At 39.9% G+C, this 14,250-nt stretch overlaps 2 protein-coding genes across 3 annotated transcripts in view; one reads left to right on the top strand and one right to left on the bottom strand.

Moving 5' to 3' along the window:
- The window catches only part of GSAP (gamma-secretase activating protein), a 45,215-nt gene that overhangs the window by 24,563 nt on the left and 6,402 nt on the right, over positions 1–14,250 (top strand). For both annotated transcript variants that reach the window (XM_053942373.1, XM_053942372.1), the window contains 8 exons: positions 512–565; positions 4,307–4,432; positions 4,859–4,914; positions 5,323–5,354; positions 6,888–6,949; positions 8,466–8,561; positions 13,018–13,088; positions 13,655–13,749. In XM_053942373.1, the coding sequence (XP_053798348.1) occupies positions 512–565; positions 4,307–4,432; positions 4,859–4,914; positions 5,323–5,354; positions 6,888–6,949; positions 8,466–8,561; positions 13,018–13,088; positions 13,655–13,749 (592 nt within the window). The remainder of the gene's footprint in view (positions 1–511; positions 566–4,306; positions 4,433–4,858; positions 4,915–5,322; positions 5,355–6,887; positions 6,950–8,465; positions 8,562–13,017; positions 13,089–13,654; positions 13,750–14,250) is intronic.
- CCDC146 (coiled-coil domain containing 146) overlaps positions 1,054–14,250 on the bottom strand; it is an 85,856-nt gene continuing 72,659 nt past the window's right edge. Inside the window, exon 23 of the transcript XR_008430874.1 lies at positions 1,054–1,237. The gene's annotated coding sequence lies outside the window, so the exon portion shown is untranslated. The remainder of the gene's footprint in view (positions 1,238–14,250) is intronic.

The raw sequence follows: 14,250 nt of genomic DNA, 5'->3' as shown, positions 1-14,250 counted from the left end.
TGATGCCTTTATGCCTGTGCTTTATGCCTGTTCTAGTTTGCCAAGTGTTACCCTTTGTGGTGTTTTCCATGAGTCAAATTTTTTTGTCAACAAATAAAAGCATTTGCAAAACCAAGAACAGTTATTATGATTGCATGGATGGTTAAATATCTCAGTTTTCATAATGAAGTATGAATTTATTCCTTATCATATGAGGTTTATTATGAATACAAAATACATTTAACCAGCAAAATCATGCAGTTATTTCCGGGACAAACAGAACAGTACAGTTAAGATTTACAAGAAAACTTGCAGAAGTAAAATAACTTCAAGCAAGACTTTACAGTTAGAGCAAATATTGTCTTAATTTCTCTGCTGTCACATTGTTCTAATATGTTGTTTTTTAAAAATAAGGGCACAGTTTTGGCTAGCTCGTTAGTTTCCTGGAGGAAATGGGTGATGGAGATTGATTTAGATGCCTCATGTCCTATGCTAAATTATAAGAAGATAAGTAATTTATCTGTGTTTACAGGTTGTTCCTGGAGTAATATGTGCCACAGACATTATTTCTCTACCTGTGTTAGAGGTAAGTTCCAGTATAAAACCACATTTGTATTTGCAGATTAGTAGCTGCTTTTTTTGTGGGTTGGGGGTGTGCTACATATTAATGCAGCAGTGTCCTCACAGCCCTATCCAAAAATAGATGTGAACAGAAAATTGCCCTGTTGGAAATGATTTATGCATTTAAAATGCAGTGATAAAGTATCAGTTAATCAGACTCAAAGATGGTGGGGTTTTTTTCCCTTTCTGAAGACACCTCTATTCAGCAGGGAGGATTATCCATGAATTAATTCTTGTTAATCAGATTGAAACCACTTCACTTTATGACTTTGGTAGCTGAAGGCAGAGGTGGCAAACAGACAAGTAGGATTTCTACATATGTCTACATATGCCCACTTTGAGGGCTATTTCATTGTGCTGCCATTGGTGTGGATGGTTCATGACCCTCTCACTTTGTTTTGTCCAGAGCATCCTGTGATTGCACTTATGTCAGGGCTTTGGCTACTAAATCTAGGCAAATTCCTGCACAGCCTGGAAAGAGCAGTGGGCTGCATGGGGAGAGCACAGGTTGTTTGGGTAGGAAATTGTACTTTCCGTTGAAAACAACATGAATGATTCTTCCTGTCTTCCTATTCCACTCCCTCAGCTCCAGTTTAGAGAAATTCTTGAAATTTTCCCATGCACTCCCATACAAAATCTGAAAGAGAATTTTAATAAGCAGTTTGTTGTGGAGAGCTAACAGGAAGCATGAGGAGTTTAGACATACCAGCAACACATAGGATTAGACTCTGTATACATGACAATGTTGTTCCATGTAGCTCTTTAAAGATGTACTTAAATTAGTCATAAAGCATTACTGTTCACAAAACCTTTAAAAATCAGTGAAATTGCCTACTGCTCTCTCACTCTGCAGCAGTGCTTCACAGCTGTGCTGCACACATTCATAGGGTTGCTGTCAGGGAATCGGGCTTTGCATGGCTTTGCTTGGAAAGGCTGTCCTGAGAACTGGGACACCTGGGAAAATCAGATCTTGAGAAAATTTGTGTGCAGATAATCCCTGTAATTCACTGAGGTCAAAGTTAGCAGGACTTTAATTTGTCTGAGATTGAACCTCAAGCCCCTGGGGGCACATGCCTTTAGCAGCTATACTTCCTGATTGTGGAACTCATTTCCTATTTCTGTCTGAAACCTAAACAGATTGAAAAGGTCAGAGTTGAGCTAAAGACAAATATTTCCTGCTACTTTTGATGGCAAGTTGCTCTGACTCTTGCATGAGGATAAAGATGCTAATGCGCAGGGTAAGGTTTAATGCTGTGGCTGTTTTGTACCACACCAGTGCCACAAACCCACCACAGCTTGAGTTTAAGGGGTCAGTTGGTGTTTCAGTTGGTGGATGTTGTTGGCATCAGGAGCTGAACCCTGGTCACAGATCTGGTTCTACAAGTAGTATTTCTTTTGCAGAGATTTTATGACATGGTTAATTGTTACTTTGAGAACTTTTTGGAGTTCTTAAGTCCATGAGTTGTTGAGAGCTTTTAGGAGGTCTATGTCCATATTCACATTAAAAAATTGTGCTATTTGGGTATCAGGTGTTTTTATCACTAAATTCTTGTTCATCAAGATATACTGAGAAAGGGAGAACAGTTAGTCCAATTGTCCAAAAGATCTACATAAGGATTGCAATTAATAAGTCTAATTTCCCCCCACTTTTTAAGCACAAACCAAACTTGCAGTGTGCAAATAAGTTCAATTGGAAAGGGAGAAGGCAGGAGGAAGAAAGGTAATAAAGAAAATAGGAGGAGGTCCAGGGGAAGAGTTGAAACTATAGAGTGCAAGAAATTGTCAGAGCACCAGGAAAGAGTTTCTCCCTTGTGCTGTGCTGAGTCCCTGGGGTGCAGAGTGATGTTTTACAATGCTCTCTGAATGCCATCACTGCTTGGGAGACAAAGCACTACAGTCCAGAGACATGGGCCTCTTGAAGGCAATTGTCACCCCACATCTTTTCCAAGGGGTGTAAGCAAAGAGCTCTCTATCTTCAGTTAAAAACCCACTACTTATGAAAGGTTTCATGGGAGCTTTTTGTGTATTGCAAACTGGTAAGGCCTTGCTTTGACTTCTGGTAATACAATGTCTTTTAAGTGTCATGATTAGGTGTTACTTCTTGTCTCTCTAGAAATGTCTCCCAAATAAACACCTAAGATGAAGAAGCCTTCTCTTTTTAGTCCTTGCCCTGATGATCCTCAAGAAATAATAGATTTAATTGAAAAAATCCTTTACTTTAAACTTTCAGCTTTTTAATGAGATTTAATACAAAGCATATTTTTGGGATTAAAAGCAGACAACACTCAAGCAAACCACTTCCTGTTAGAGATTTCAAATATGAAAGAAAATTGCTGTCTTGCTTCCCCCTGCCACATATCCAAGTCCAGTGTGGCCTGAACACAGTTCTGCAGTGGTAGTGCTGTTACATGGATTGGTCACTAGATGATACCCTTATGCTGTATTTAATATTTCTCTGACTTCATATTGGTAACATTTAGGCAACATTCTGCAGTAGTAGGTTGTAGATCTCACGAGTTAGGTCCAACAGAGTGAATATATGGTGCCAAATGTGATCCTAGTTTGCAGCTGCTAAATATAACTAATATGAAGCAAAACCCAAGATTTATTTTCTCTGCTGCAGCTACAATAATAAAGTGACAATAGGCACTGGCAGCAAGAGGAAAGTGGCTGGCAGGATTGAGTCTTTGAAATTTATTTTCCTTTACAAATTATAGTTTATAGTAGGAAGCGTTTTTTTCCTTTTGAGGTTTTCTTTTAAGGTTGTTGTTATTGTAGGATAGTTGAGAGGAGAGAGCAAAATCCAGTATGTTAGTGCAACTAACATTATATTGTGAACTCAAAGCTCCCTTTATTCAAATATTGTTATTGTAGTGTCTGTGTTGGGAAATACTGTATATTAAGAGGGGCAAGAACAGCTCATACCATCTCTTGTTTTTTAAAACTGTCAAAAAGAATTGCCTTAATCTCATCTCTTCCTCAGCAACGCCCCCCATTGCATCTTTCCCCCCGTTATAAACAGCAGCTTCACATTTTTATACCCAGTCCAAGAACTAACTCAAAAAAACTGGTGTGGTTTTGTTTAGATTTTGTTCCTCCTGTCTGTTCACAGCTGAGTTTAGATTAATTTTAGCATTAGAGTAAAATGCTTTAGAATTTCTAAAATTTTGGATTTTGTTTCTTTTCTGGGATGTAGCACTGTTACTTGAGGTTGGTAAATGGATGTTTGCAATCTAAGTATTAATGCAGCTTGAAACTAGTGGCATTCTGCAGCTGTTGTGACCATGGTGGTATTCCTCTATTTGGAGCTACTAGAAACCTCAAATGGGATTTATTTGACCAAACAAACATTTACATCTAAGTTAGTAGCCTAAGGATCTTTTTACACTCAGAGGAAGTCTAGACAATATGGCCAGTGTAGTCTGTGGTGCAGTTCTTCCCATCTCAAACATGTAAATAGGTCAGATGAATTGTGACCCAGAAATACTTGTTCCATTCCAGGCACCAAATCATGACCCCAAGTCAAGTAAGTGCTACCACTGCCATCCCATCAAGAGAAATTAGTTTTGGTGCTTTGGTTTAACTTTTTTCACTTAGATTGTTTTTACACTAATCACATGTCTTTGCAGTCACTTAGTGGGACGGTGATAAGGTATTTCTTTAAGAGGGCAGCCTGTATTCATGCTTTCTCTGCAAAACTTTGCAGTTCCAAAACTCCAAAGGCTTCTGGGAGAAACTCAATGCAAACTTGGAGAGTGTGAAGTATGCAGAGCCACACTTGCAGTACCACAGTAATGTGCTCAGGAGGGAATGGCGTAACCTTTCAGAAGAGGTGAGTGAGTGGCACTGGAGCTGAGACACTGGAACTCTCCAGAGCTGCCTCTGAAATGGGTGTTTTAAAGTCAAGCATGGACGAGTTGGCTTTTTTATTTTGAAGATAAATAAATGAGAATCTGATTATCATAAGTGCAAAGACTTGCAGTCATTTCACCTAAGGTGATTTCCTGTAAGTTTTGTTCTCTTAAAAAATGCCAGAAATTAAAGAAAAGCAGAGCTTACTCTGTATTGTCACAAGGTTTACATGTGTGTGTGAGTGTGTGAGAGCATGGGCACTTGGAAGATGGTGTGAGGCCCCACTGTGTCTTATTTCCATTCAAAGAGAAAGCCAAATTAATTTCTTATCTTCATTCTGTCAGGGAGTATTTTATTTGGTCTTCTGTTTTGTTCATTTTGGGATTTTTCTTTGTTTACAAACCAGAGAGAGGAGAGAAGAACCACAGCATATTTGAGGAATATTTTTGAAAATGCCAAAAAGTACGTACTGGTTTATATTATATTTACCCCTTCTTATTTTGCACAAGTATGTTGGAGGAATTAATGTGCCATTTAATTAGTTGATTAGGTATCTGATTAGATATCTTTAAGGAAGATTATCCTGATGAAAATCAGTTATTGGAATCCTTGTAATTACTACAGCATGATCTGAAATATAGGCCTCTAGAGCTAGGGAATTTATGATAGATGTGAAATTATTCTCATGCAACCTAGACAGAATTTTTTAAATGCTATCTAGTATTTTTACTGCATTTAGTCACATGTACTGTTCTCAGATGTCTTTAGCCATCTTTGAAAGATCAAAGGCTCATTTGAGTTTTTAGTGATGTTATGAAAGCCTTTAGAGTATTGCATATGAAACACACTGATTTTGGTTTCAAACCCTAGGGTGCTTTCTCATCTGGACACTTGGGACTCCGGTAAGTCCTTTCTTGATATAGGCCTTAGCTGTAAGACTTAGGTTTATTAGAATATTTCCATCCAGTTGTTGTTTGCTATGTGTGTTTTCAGCACAGAAGAGTTTGAGGATTTAAGATGAGAATAAAACTTTCATGTACTGACTAGGAAATGTTTGAAAATGAAGTCCCTAATTCATATGGGATCTAACAACATAAGCAGTAAAATTTGGTCTGCTAAAGGATATCTTCTTCAGGATTTTTCTTGTGGAGCAGAGTATCAATGACACCATGTTACTGTTGAGTCTTGTCCACTTGTAGCTGCCTTTGCAACATCAGAACTCGTGCAAGAGATTAGGGCTGGTGAAAAAACATGGTGTAGAGCGAGCAGGTTTAATGAATTACCTTAGGCCAGAAACACTTGAGATTTTTTGATGCTCAGTTCCTCTGTTACAAATAAGTAAAACTGAATTTAGTGGTGTATTATGTTCCTGCTGTTCACACATCAGTGCCTTCTACGTGCTCTGCCAGTGTGTGCTGTGACATGATGCTCATGTAAGTGCTGCTCTGTCCTTTTATTACCAAGAATTTTCAGTGTACTCATTTCCAGCCCCTAGAAGCAGTCATCTGTGTCACTCCTAGTTATTGCAATGGGCTCTGATTTGAGAGACTTTGTCTAAACTTTGTAAACCTCAGCTTTATGTTTTCAAAGGTGCTTGTTGATAAAGAAGTCAGATGTTTAACTGTGACTAGATAATTTCTAAATAGCTGCCATTCAATAACAAGCATCTATGTAGTGTTTCCCTGTAGATTTGTCCTTGAGTCCTTTAAAATCAAGCAGCACAGGTCTTTGTGTTGCTAAGTGGTGGTGTAAATATATTTGGAGGTGAGCAAAAATAGGTGAAAATTTTGAAAGAGTTCAGCACTTGGTTCCAAAAATCTTGAGTTGGTTTTATCTATATCATGAAATAGAAGATTGGTTTTCTTCCTTCGTTTTAGTAGACAGGAAGCACTGATTAGGAAATACAGGTTATTAATTTCAGTAGACACTGTAATCTCCTTCCATTTAGTTAGAGTTGTTGTGTTCTTTTCATAGTGGTCTGCAAATCTGAGTAACAGAAGCAGCCAGACCATGGGAGAGAATCAGTGGGAGATGATTCCCTGAACTATTTACCTTCTGTTTAGCCATTTTCTTGGAAAACCCATGCAGCTGCTAGAGTTTGTTTGTTTTTAAATGACAGGTTCTAAGTAACACATTAGCACTGGTGTTACCAGAAGGTTCTCTCTGCTCCTTGTTCTCTTGAGTCACCACACTGTGATAACTCTTACTTAAATATCAAAGAGCAGAAGAAGTGGATGGCAGACAAAGGGTTATTTTCCATTTTTCAGTTCTCTTATTCAGTCCATGGTTCTTCAGTGTCTTAGTTCTGTAGCTGCATAGGTCAAACCACAGCTTCTTTTGCTTGTCTGCTCCTAAGTACTTTTGAAGCTGATTGAATTCTTGTGCTATTTCTGTAGTGCCATGTGCTTGAATGATTGTTGCTCTGCTTGTTTCAGAGGCGAGGCTGGTCCCTCTCTTTGAAGAGGAGGATTATCAGCAGCATTTGCTCATGGGACTGGTATGTGCTTTTGTCAATGTGCACTAGAGGACGCACAGGCTCCACAGATGTGTAAAGAGAGACCTTTCAAGTTCCAGTGCTGAATGAAAGCTCACTCAGGGTACCTATGGGGCAAACATGGCACTTCCTAAGTTTTAGAGTTCATTTTCATGATATTATCTTAGCAGGTCATTGTAAGGCATAGAGGAAAAACAGCAATAGAAAGTTGATTTGTCAAAATTCTTTTTCCCAATATAACTTTGGCTGGAAACCGGGAGGCCATCTTAATCTGTCAGTTACTTTTGGACTACTTTATGCCTTTCAAACATATGTAAGTTAATTCCTCCCCCTCTATTCTCTCGATTTGATGAACAAAGATCTTCTTGGTCCTCAACTTAACACCTTTTTTACTGTTTCTTTTTCCTTCTATCTCACTTCTGTGACTGCTATGGCCATTCTGAGGTCCCTTCTTCTTCTCCACTGTTTTTGCCAGTGATCTCCCTGAAGGATCTATCATCTGTATGCTTCTGGGCAATAAATCCTGTCCCAAATCTCTACCTTTCCTCCCTCTGTCTTAATATATATCTTGTCTTATCTCTTATTCTCTTAGTTTTAAAATAAGCAAACTCTTCAGCATGCACTAGAAGGTCTCAGCAGTGAAGAGCAGATCAACGCTGTCCTGTCCATATCTGAGGCAAATTTTCCTTCTTTGCAGTAGTCTCCCTTTTCTAAGTTTTGCCTCTCATTCTCTGAAGCTTCTCTACATTCCTTCCTCTCCATTTATTCAGACAGATCCAAAAAGCAGGTCACTTTGTCTATGCCTTCCTCATACCTGTATTACTTTCTTGACACACTGAGATTATTCTACATATAAGTTCCTTGAGAGAGAGATTTTTATTTGCTCCAGCTTCACTCTGAGCTTCTTAGTAATTCTCAGAAAAGAGCCAGCATGGACTTGAGTTGCAATCTGAAGCTACATGAGGTCAGCAAATATTTCAGAAAGGAGAGAGTAGGGAGTGGCATGGACTGTTTGTTAACAAACACCCAACTTTAATGACTTCACAATTAATGTTTAACCTGAAATTGCTTTTAATCACTCTGGTTCTCAGGTTCTTGGCAACTACCACAAATTTTACTTGTGCTAGTTTTCTCTATCATAAAATCTGTCAGGTTTATTTGTTTATAATAAGTACTTATGTTCTTAGAATTCAATGTTATATTTAAATCCTTCTTTCACCCAGTTCCCTTGGCTTTGCACAGAGAGGTGTGAGAAATGTAAGCTTTTTCTTTTCAGTATCATGGAAAGTTCAACTTAGTATTCATTTTGCTGCATTTGCACCAAGTAACCATTTTGAATATTCACATCTGCTGATGAGTTTAGCAAGATTGTACAGTAGCTTGGGATCTCACTCTGGAGTTTTGCAATGGGGAAACGTTTTGTTGAGCCAATGCCTGTTGATCAGGCCCTGCACCTGCTGCAGCTTTTGTGTTTCTTTGAAGATACCCAATGACAACAAATTGTTGGCTTTTTTTCTAGATGGTTGCTCAGCTGAAGGATCACCTTATGAGACATCTGCAATATGTTGGAAAAAAGAAGATTGACCAAATAGTTTTGGATTACGTTGCAAACCTGGTTAGTTTGATTTCATAGTCACTATTGTAAGCAAGCGTGTGTTTGTTGGATTGTAGGTCCTTGGGTGTGTACTAGTTGTACATAGCATATATTTGTTGGGAAGAAATTGTTTTTAAGATATTTAAACATATTTTTCAGCCTAATATTGTATAAATGGATAAAGAAAACTAATGTTATTTAAATATTATTTTAAAGGCTGTACCAGTCACTCAGAATGCAGAAGAAATGGTTCCATTTACAGCTTGTGTAACTATATTCTACTATCAGAAATAAAATGAGAATTCATCCTGAAAGTTTAAAGCTGTTAGATCCATTTGGTTTCCTGTAGAACACATTGCTGCAGGTCTTGAATTATGAAAGTGCCACCTTTCATTACAAATATGAACAAAAAAAGATGTCACTACAATCTGACATGTGGGTTAATCACTACCAGTCCTACATAGTGTCTTCGGTGGGCTGTGTGACAGAAGACCGTTTTGCATGAAGAAATCTTTGTAAATTACTGTGAAAATTTGCTTTCCAAATTCTTATTTTTCTGTCTTTCTTCCTCTTAAGAGACCTTAAAAAAGCTGCAAAAACCATAACTGCTGTGCACAGAAGTTATGTACTTGGTTTTGTCTGTCTCAAGATCACATCCTTTAAATGCAGAACGCAGAGTCCTCAAAAGCTTTCATGGCAACTGTATATCCTGTTCTTTGTGCCAGTGTTCAGTAGAAACTCCCCACAGTGCTGTTTTCTAGGGATAAAAACCTTGGGAAACTTCCTTGAGGCTAGTGATGCCTGCATCTCCTCCAAAGTCCTGTGTGAGTCAGTTGTTCTGTCAATGTCACAGTGATCTCTGAACCCCTGCAGCCCTGCTGCCCTCCCTGACGTTTCAGGCCTCACTTTGACAACTTCACAAGCTGTTTCACTGGTATATTGGCAGACTTTTATGTATATGTGTAGGAAAGAAACTGAAACTAGTAGTTCATTAAAATAGGAACAGTACAACATGAACCAAAGCTTTGTACCTGAAAATGGTGCTGAAAAAAGCCCAAGTGAAACATTTATTCTCCTTTTATTCAATTTCTAATAACTTTTTGTTCACTTTCAGTAACAACTAAGATAAAAAATGTGAAAACATCTATTCAACCTTGATCTGCAAGGCTAAATTATTGTAGACTAAATCTTGCAAAACAAATTTCAGCCCTCCCCACAAGCAAACTCTCAGGACTGATTCTCTCAACTTAATTGACAGGCTTATTCTTAGAAAAGTTGCTATAAACAAAGAACACTTATAATCTAAAACTTGCTTCTGCTTTCTGCTGGTGCATCTTAGGCACTGTTTGGAAATCTTTAAAAATTATTTCATTTTTAAACTTGTGTTTCCCCTCATCCTAATTAATCCTAATTAAAAACTCTTATGTGTCAAACCTTTCCATATCCTATATGTTTCAGAGCTCTTCAGAGGAATGAACTGGTTTGAGTCTTCTTACAGCTCTCTGTAGCATCAGCCGAGAGTAGCAGAGCTATTGAAACTATTGAAACAGGAAGAGGCTTGAAGTTTGTCTGTTTGCTTTCATAAAATATTTTGCATTGCATTCAGGAGCCCAGGAGTGGCTGAGATCAGACTCTGTGGTGTTTAGTCACTGTGTAAATTGATTGCAGAAGTCAGAGAAGCCAAAACTTGGGAGGACTGAGAGTTTCTTATAAAACAACAGGCAAAGGCTGGTTGCTGTCAGAGAACTGTATGTTCTTGTATGCAGAGAAGTAATGTGGGGAAGTGTGAATGACACACCTCAGTGGGGATTCCTTGTTTGCTGAGGAGCTCTGCAGAGCTGGAGTATGCCTGGTTCACAGTCCATGTGCCACCTTTCCTGCAGTGGTTCTTGTAAGTTCTTGTAAGTTCTTGTAAGGCTCTCTCTCCTCTGCAATCACTTTACCTTAGCTTTACTCCATATCTGTTTCACTCATTCTTTTCATTTCAGTGAGGCAGGAAAGGGGAGAAATAACTTACAGAAGCAGTGTGACATTTGCTGCCCTGACAGCAAGTGGAAGGAGAGGCAGGGTGAGCAGGCAGCCTGTGGCACAGGAAACAGGCAGACCTGAATAAACTGCTGAAATTTCTCTGCAAGTCACTGCAGTAGCTGCATGTTTTCCCCTGACATCTGTGGCCAGCTGTCATCTGATGTAGGCTCAGCTGCAGAGGAACAGAAGGCAGACACCATTTGGATTTGAGTTTCCTCAGGAGGAGGAGGACTGTGTCATACTACTGCACAGGAGGGGATCTGAAAGACAGCAAGACCATGCCTCATTTCCTTTTCTCCTTTGCTCCTGGTTCTTTTCTTTGACTTTCTTTGGCTTTGAAGTCTTTCCTGTAGAAACAGCCAAGGGAGCTGAGCACTTGTGGTTCCCAATTATTTTAGGGGAACTTCAGTTTCCTTGGCACCATTGCCTGGAACTGTAGATGTTTCAAGACAAGGTGATAGCACTGTCAGCCAAGGCCCTCCTGCATGTGCTGTCTTGCTGATGGTCATGTGTTCTCTTGTTAGTTTAGAGCACTCCAAGGGAAACGGCTTCATGTATGTCCCCCAGAAAACTTCTTACTGTGTGTCTATTATTCAGGGAAAAATGGCCTCCCCTGCTATGCATATAGCTCTTAACTTGGCTACCCCAGGCACCCACTGCTAACTTCAGACAGGAAGCTGCCTGTGCTCCTTCCATCAGACAGATAATGCTCCCTTTCTCATGCACATTAGTCTCATGTGTTATGTTCTGAAAAAAAGATTGAGACTTGGATTATCTTTCTGTATGTATTTTCTACAATGCCAAGGGTAGATGTTGATCTCCAAAGCGAGTTGTGCTGTTAGTGAGGGTGTCACGTCACAAACATTCATGTATTCAAGATGCAAGTATATTGGGATAGCTTGGATGATTATGACTTAAGAAGTTATTAAGCTTTCTGTGCCCTGTGAAAGCTTTACAGTATGCTGTGTTGTTAAGCAAAAAATACTTATTCTGGAGTAGCATACTCCTGAAAACCATTTGTGTTGCACAAATAATAATTGGTGATTTTGGAGCTTGTAAGAACCTTCACTTCAACACTGATCCTTCAGATCCAGCTGCAGCTCCTGATGCAGAGGCCTTAGCTGCACCCTCTGTGCTGGCCAGAGGTGAAATTCATTCCAGCAGCAGGTGTGGTTCTCGTGACCCTTTTGTGGAAACTGGAAATTACTCATTTCCTAGAAAACTTGTTATACTTATATAGAAAGATTAAATTGGACCTTTCCATTGCATCTAGAAAGTGTGGAGATGGCAAGTATTAGTTAGTTATTTTGCATCAGGCAGCTGTGCAAGCCTGGCTCAAGTTGTGGTGGATGGGAAATGTGCTACCTTGTAGAGCTTTCTGGACAAGGTACAAGAGGAACACTCAGAGCATTACTGAAGATGAATATTCCAGATGAATATTACTGAAGATGAAAATTCCTTTGCATGCAGATCTCTCCTGTGTGTCCTGTTTCTCTTTTGCTCAGAGCCTGTGATGAGTCAGACAATGGAGAGGGAAAAGAGGGGAAAAGAGAGTGGGAAAAAAGCATTCCTGGATTCTGACCCTCTGGAGGGAGGAAAAAGGTTCCTAACTTGTGACACCTCTTTGCAGAACAGGGGTCAGACTAGTTTCCTGAGTTTCCTGGGATTGATTGATTGCTGTGCTTTGAGGGCCAGAGATAAAAGGCGCAGAGGAAGCGTCTCAGTTGTGTTACTGAGATGTGGAACTGGTTACACGTGACAACGATGAGGAAGTTATTTCAGCTCTTCCTTGTGTGGTTTCTCTTTCAGCTGCAGAAGCTGAGAAGGCCCAAGTGAGAACAGGGCTTGTGGCTTTTGTATATGCTGACTGTGTGTGGTGGACGTCAGTTTGGGAGCACAAAGAACAACAGCATGAGCCAAGGGATTGTTTCACTTCACTGGGGACAATAGATGAGGAGAGGCATTTGTTTGTCTCATTTTTCCTCCTTGCCAGGACTAGATCTGTGATTCTTCCTGCATACTTTTCTTGGCAAACTGAACATTCCACTGTCTTCAATGTTATCCACTTTTGCTGAGCCCTTGGGACTGTTCCTTGCCAACTGCTCAGCCACTTGGACATGCTGATTTTGCTTTCATGGCAAACAGATCTTTGAAAATTTGCTGCAAGAGCTTAAGATCAGATATCTCCAAGAAGCACAATGTGTTATGTTGATGTATGTCTTGCATGATGCTTTGATAAGCTGGAAGCACTTTAAAGTGCTGGAATAGGGCAATTCTGTTACAATTCAAATTTTAATTTTACATTTTAAAGCCCTAGGGAAAAAATGAAAACTTAGTAGGAGTCCCATGAGAAGTTTTTAACATAAACTGGTGTGTGGAATGAATGAAGGCCAAGGGCCTGCTGTACACAGGCTCCTGGAAACATCCAGTTTTCTCTTTTTCGTTTTAGCTGAATCTGGTGCATCGAATAATGAAAGAAGTTTGGAGGAGATACCAGCTTCATTCCTGTATCTTCTGCTTGTGAGCAAGTGATTTGTTAAAGTTTTCAGCCTGCCTTTTAAATACGGGCATAATGATTTTGGTCTTCATCAGTAGTACTCCTCTGAACAGTCAGTGCTTATGCTGCTGTCTGTGTCAATGTTACTGTCACTTATTCTTCCTAAGGATCCTGCTGGCCCTCTCTAGGCCAGTGGGAATATTAACCACACAGGCAGGGTTATGGCTGGAGTTCAAACTTGCTAAGTTTGGAGTGGGCCTAAGCTAGGTGGTGGGTGTTAAACACCTGTAAAAGCCAGGTCACTCACACCAGCACTGTTTTACCTGTTGCTGCTGATTCCAGGTACTGCTGAGAGCCTTGTAAATGTACATCAGTGGGGGGAGGAGATGGGGACACCACAGAGACTTTGTGTGTCTGCAGCACTGGGCAGCTGGTGCTGGCTGAGACACCTCAGTAATCAAGGCAGCATCCCATGGCCCTGCATCCCAAAGGCAGGCATTCAGTGCACTCCCAGTATGGCAAATTGACCCTTTCTCAGGAGAGAGCGGGCGCCTGGGGTTCTTAATGTGTTGCTATTTTGTTAACTCAGTGATGAGAGAGGAAGTGCAGGAGAGTTTGCCGTGTTCCACATCATGAGTCGGATTCTGGAAGCAGCAAATGGCATGTGTATGCCTTTACCTCCTGGTAAGTTCTGTGTTTTGCTGTTTTAATCTTGAGTGAGGAGAGCAGTGCTATAAATTCCTCCCAGGACAGCAATGGTTGCAGCACATGTGTGAAGTTAGCTTTGGCAGTATTGACAGCTATTCAAGTCAGTTATAGAGGGAAAGGCTCTTGATAAACCTGTACAAGTGAAATGAATCAAAACTAAATAGTTACTAGAAACACAGAAAACTAAACAGAGGTTTCCAGTGGAATGTGTGGGTGCAGTCTTATCTTAAAACTAAGATTTAGACAACTGGACTTCAGTGTCAAGAGGCACAAGGGAAAATCCTATCCTGTAGCAGATAGAGTGTTTTTTTCTCATGCTCTTGCCCTGCTAATAATTTTCAGTTTTTCCCTGAAGGGATTACTTCCAGCCTTGACGGAAAAGCTGGTCTTGATAGTAGACTTTAATTTCCTAGAGCTCCTCATAATTCTTTACAGCATTTTCAAAGCACTTGCTTATTTTCATTAGGGAAAGACATC

This window comes from Vidua chalybeata, chromosome 5, assembly GCF_026979565.1.
Source record: "Vidua chalybeata isolate OUT-0048 chromosome 5, bVidCha1 merged haplotype, whole genome shotgun sequence".
NCBI lineage: Eukaryota > Metazoa > Chordata > Aves > Passeriformes > Viduidae > Vidua > Vidua chalybeata.
The sequence above is the reverse complement of the archived record's forward strand: the minus strand, read 5'-3'. Positions and strand labels throughout refer to the sequence as shown.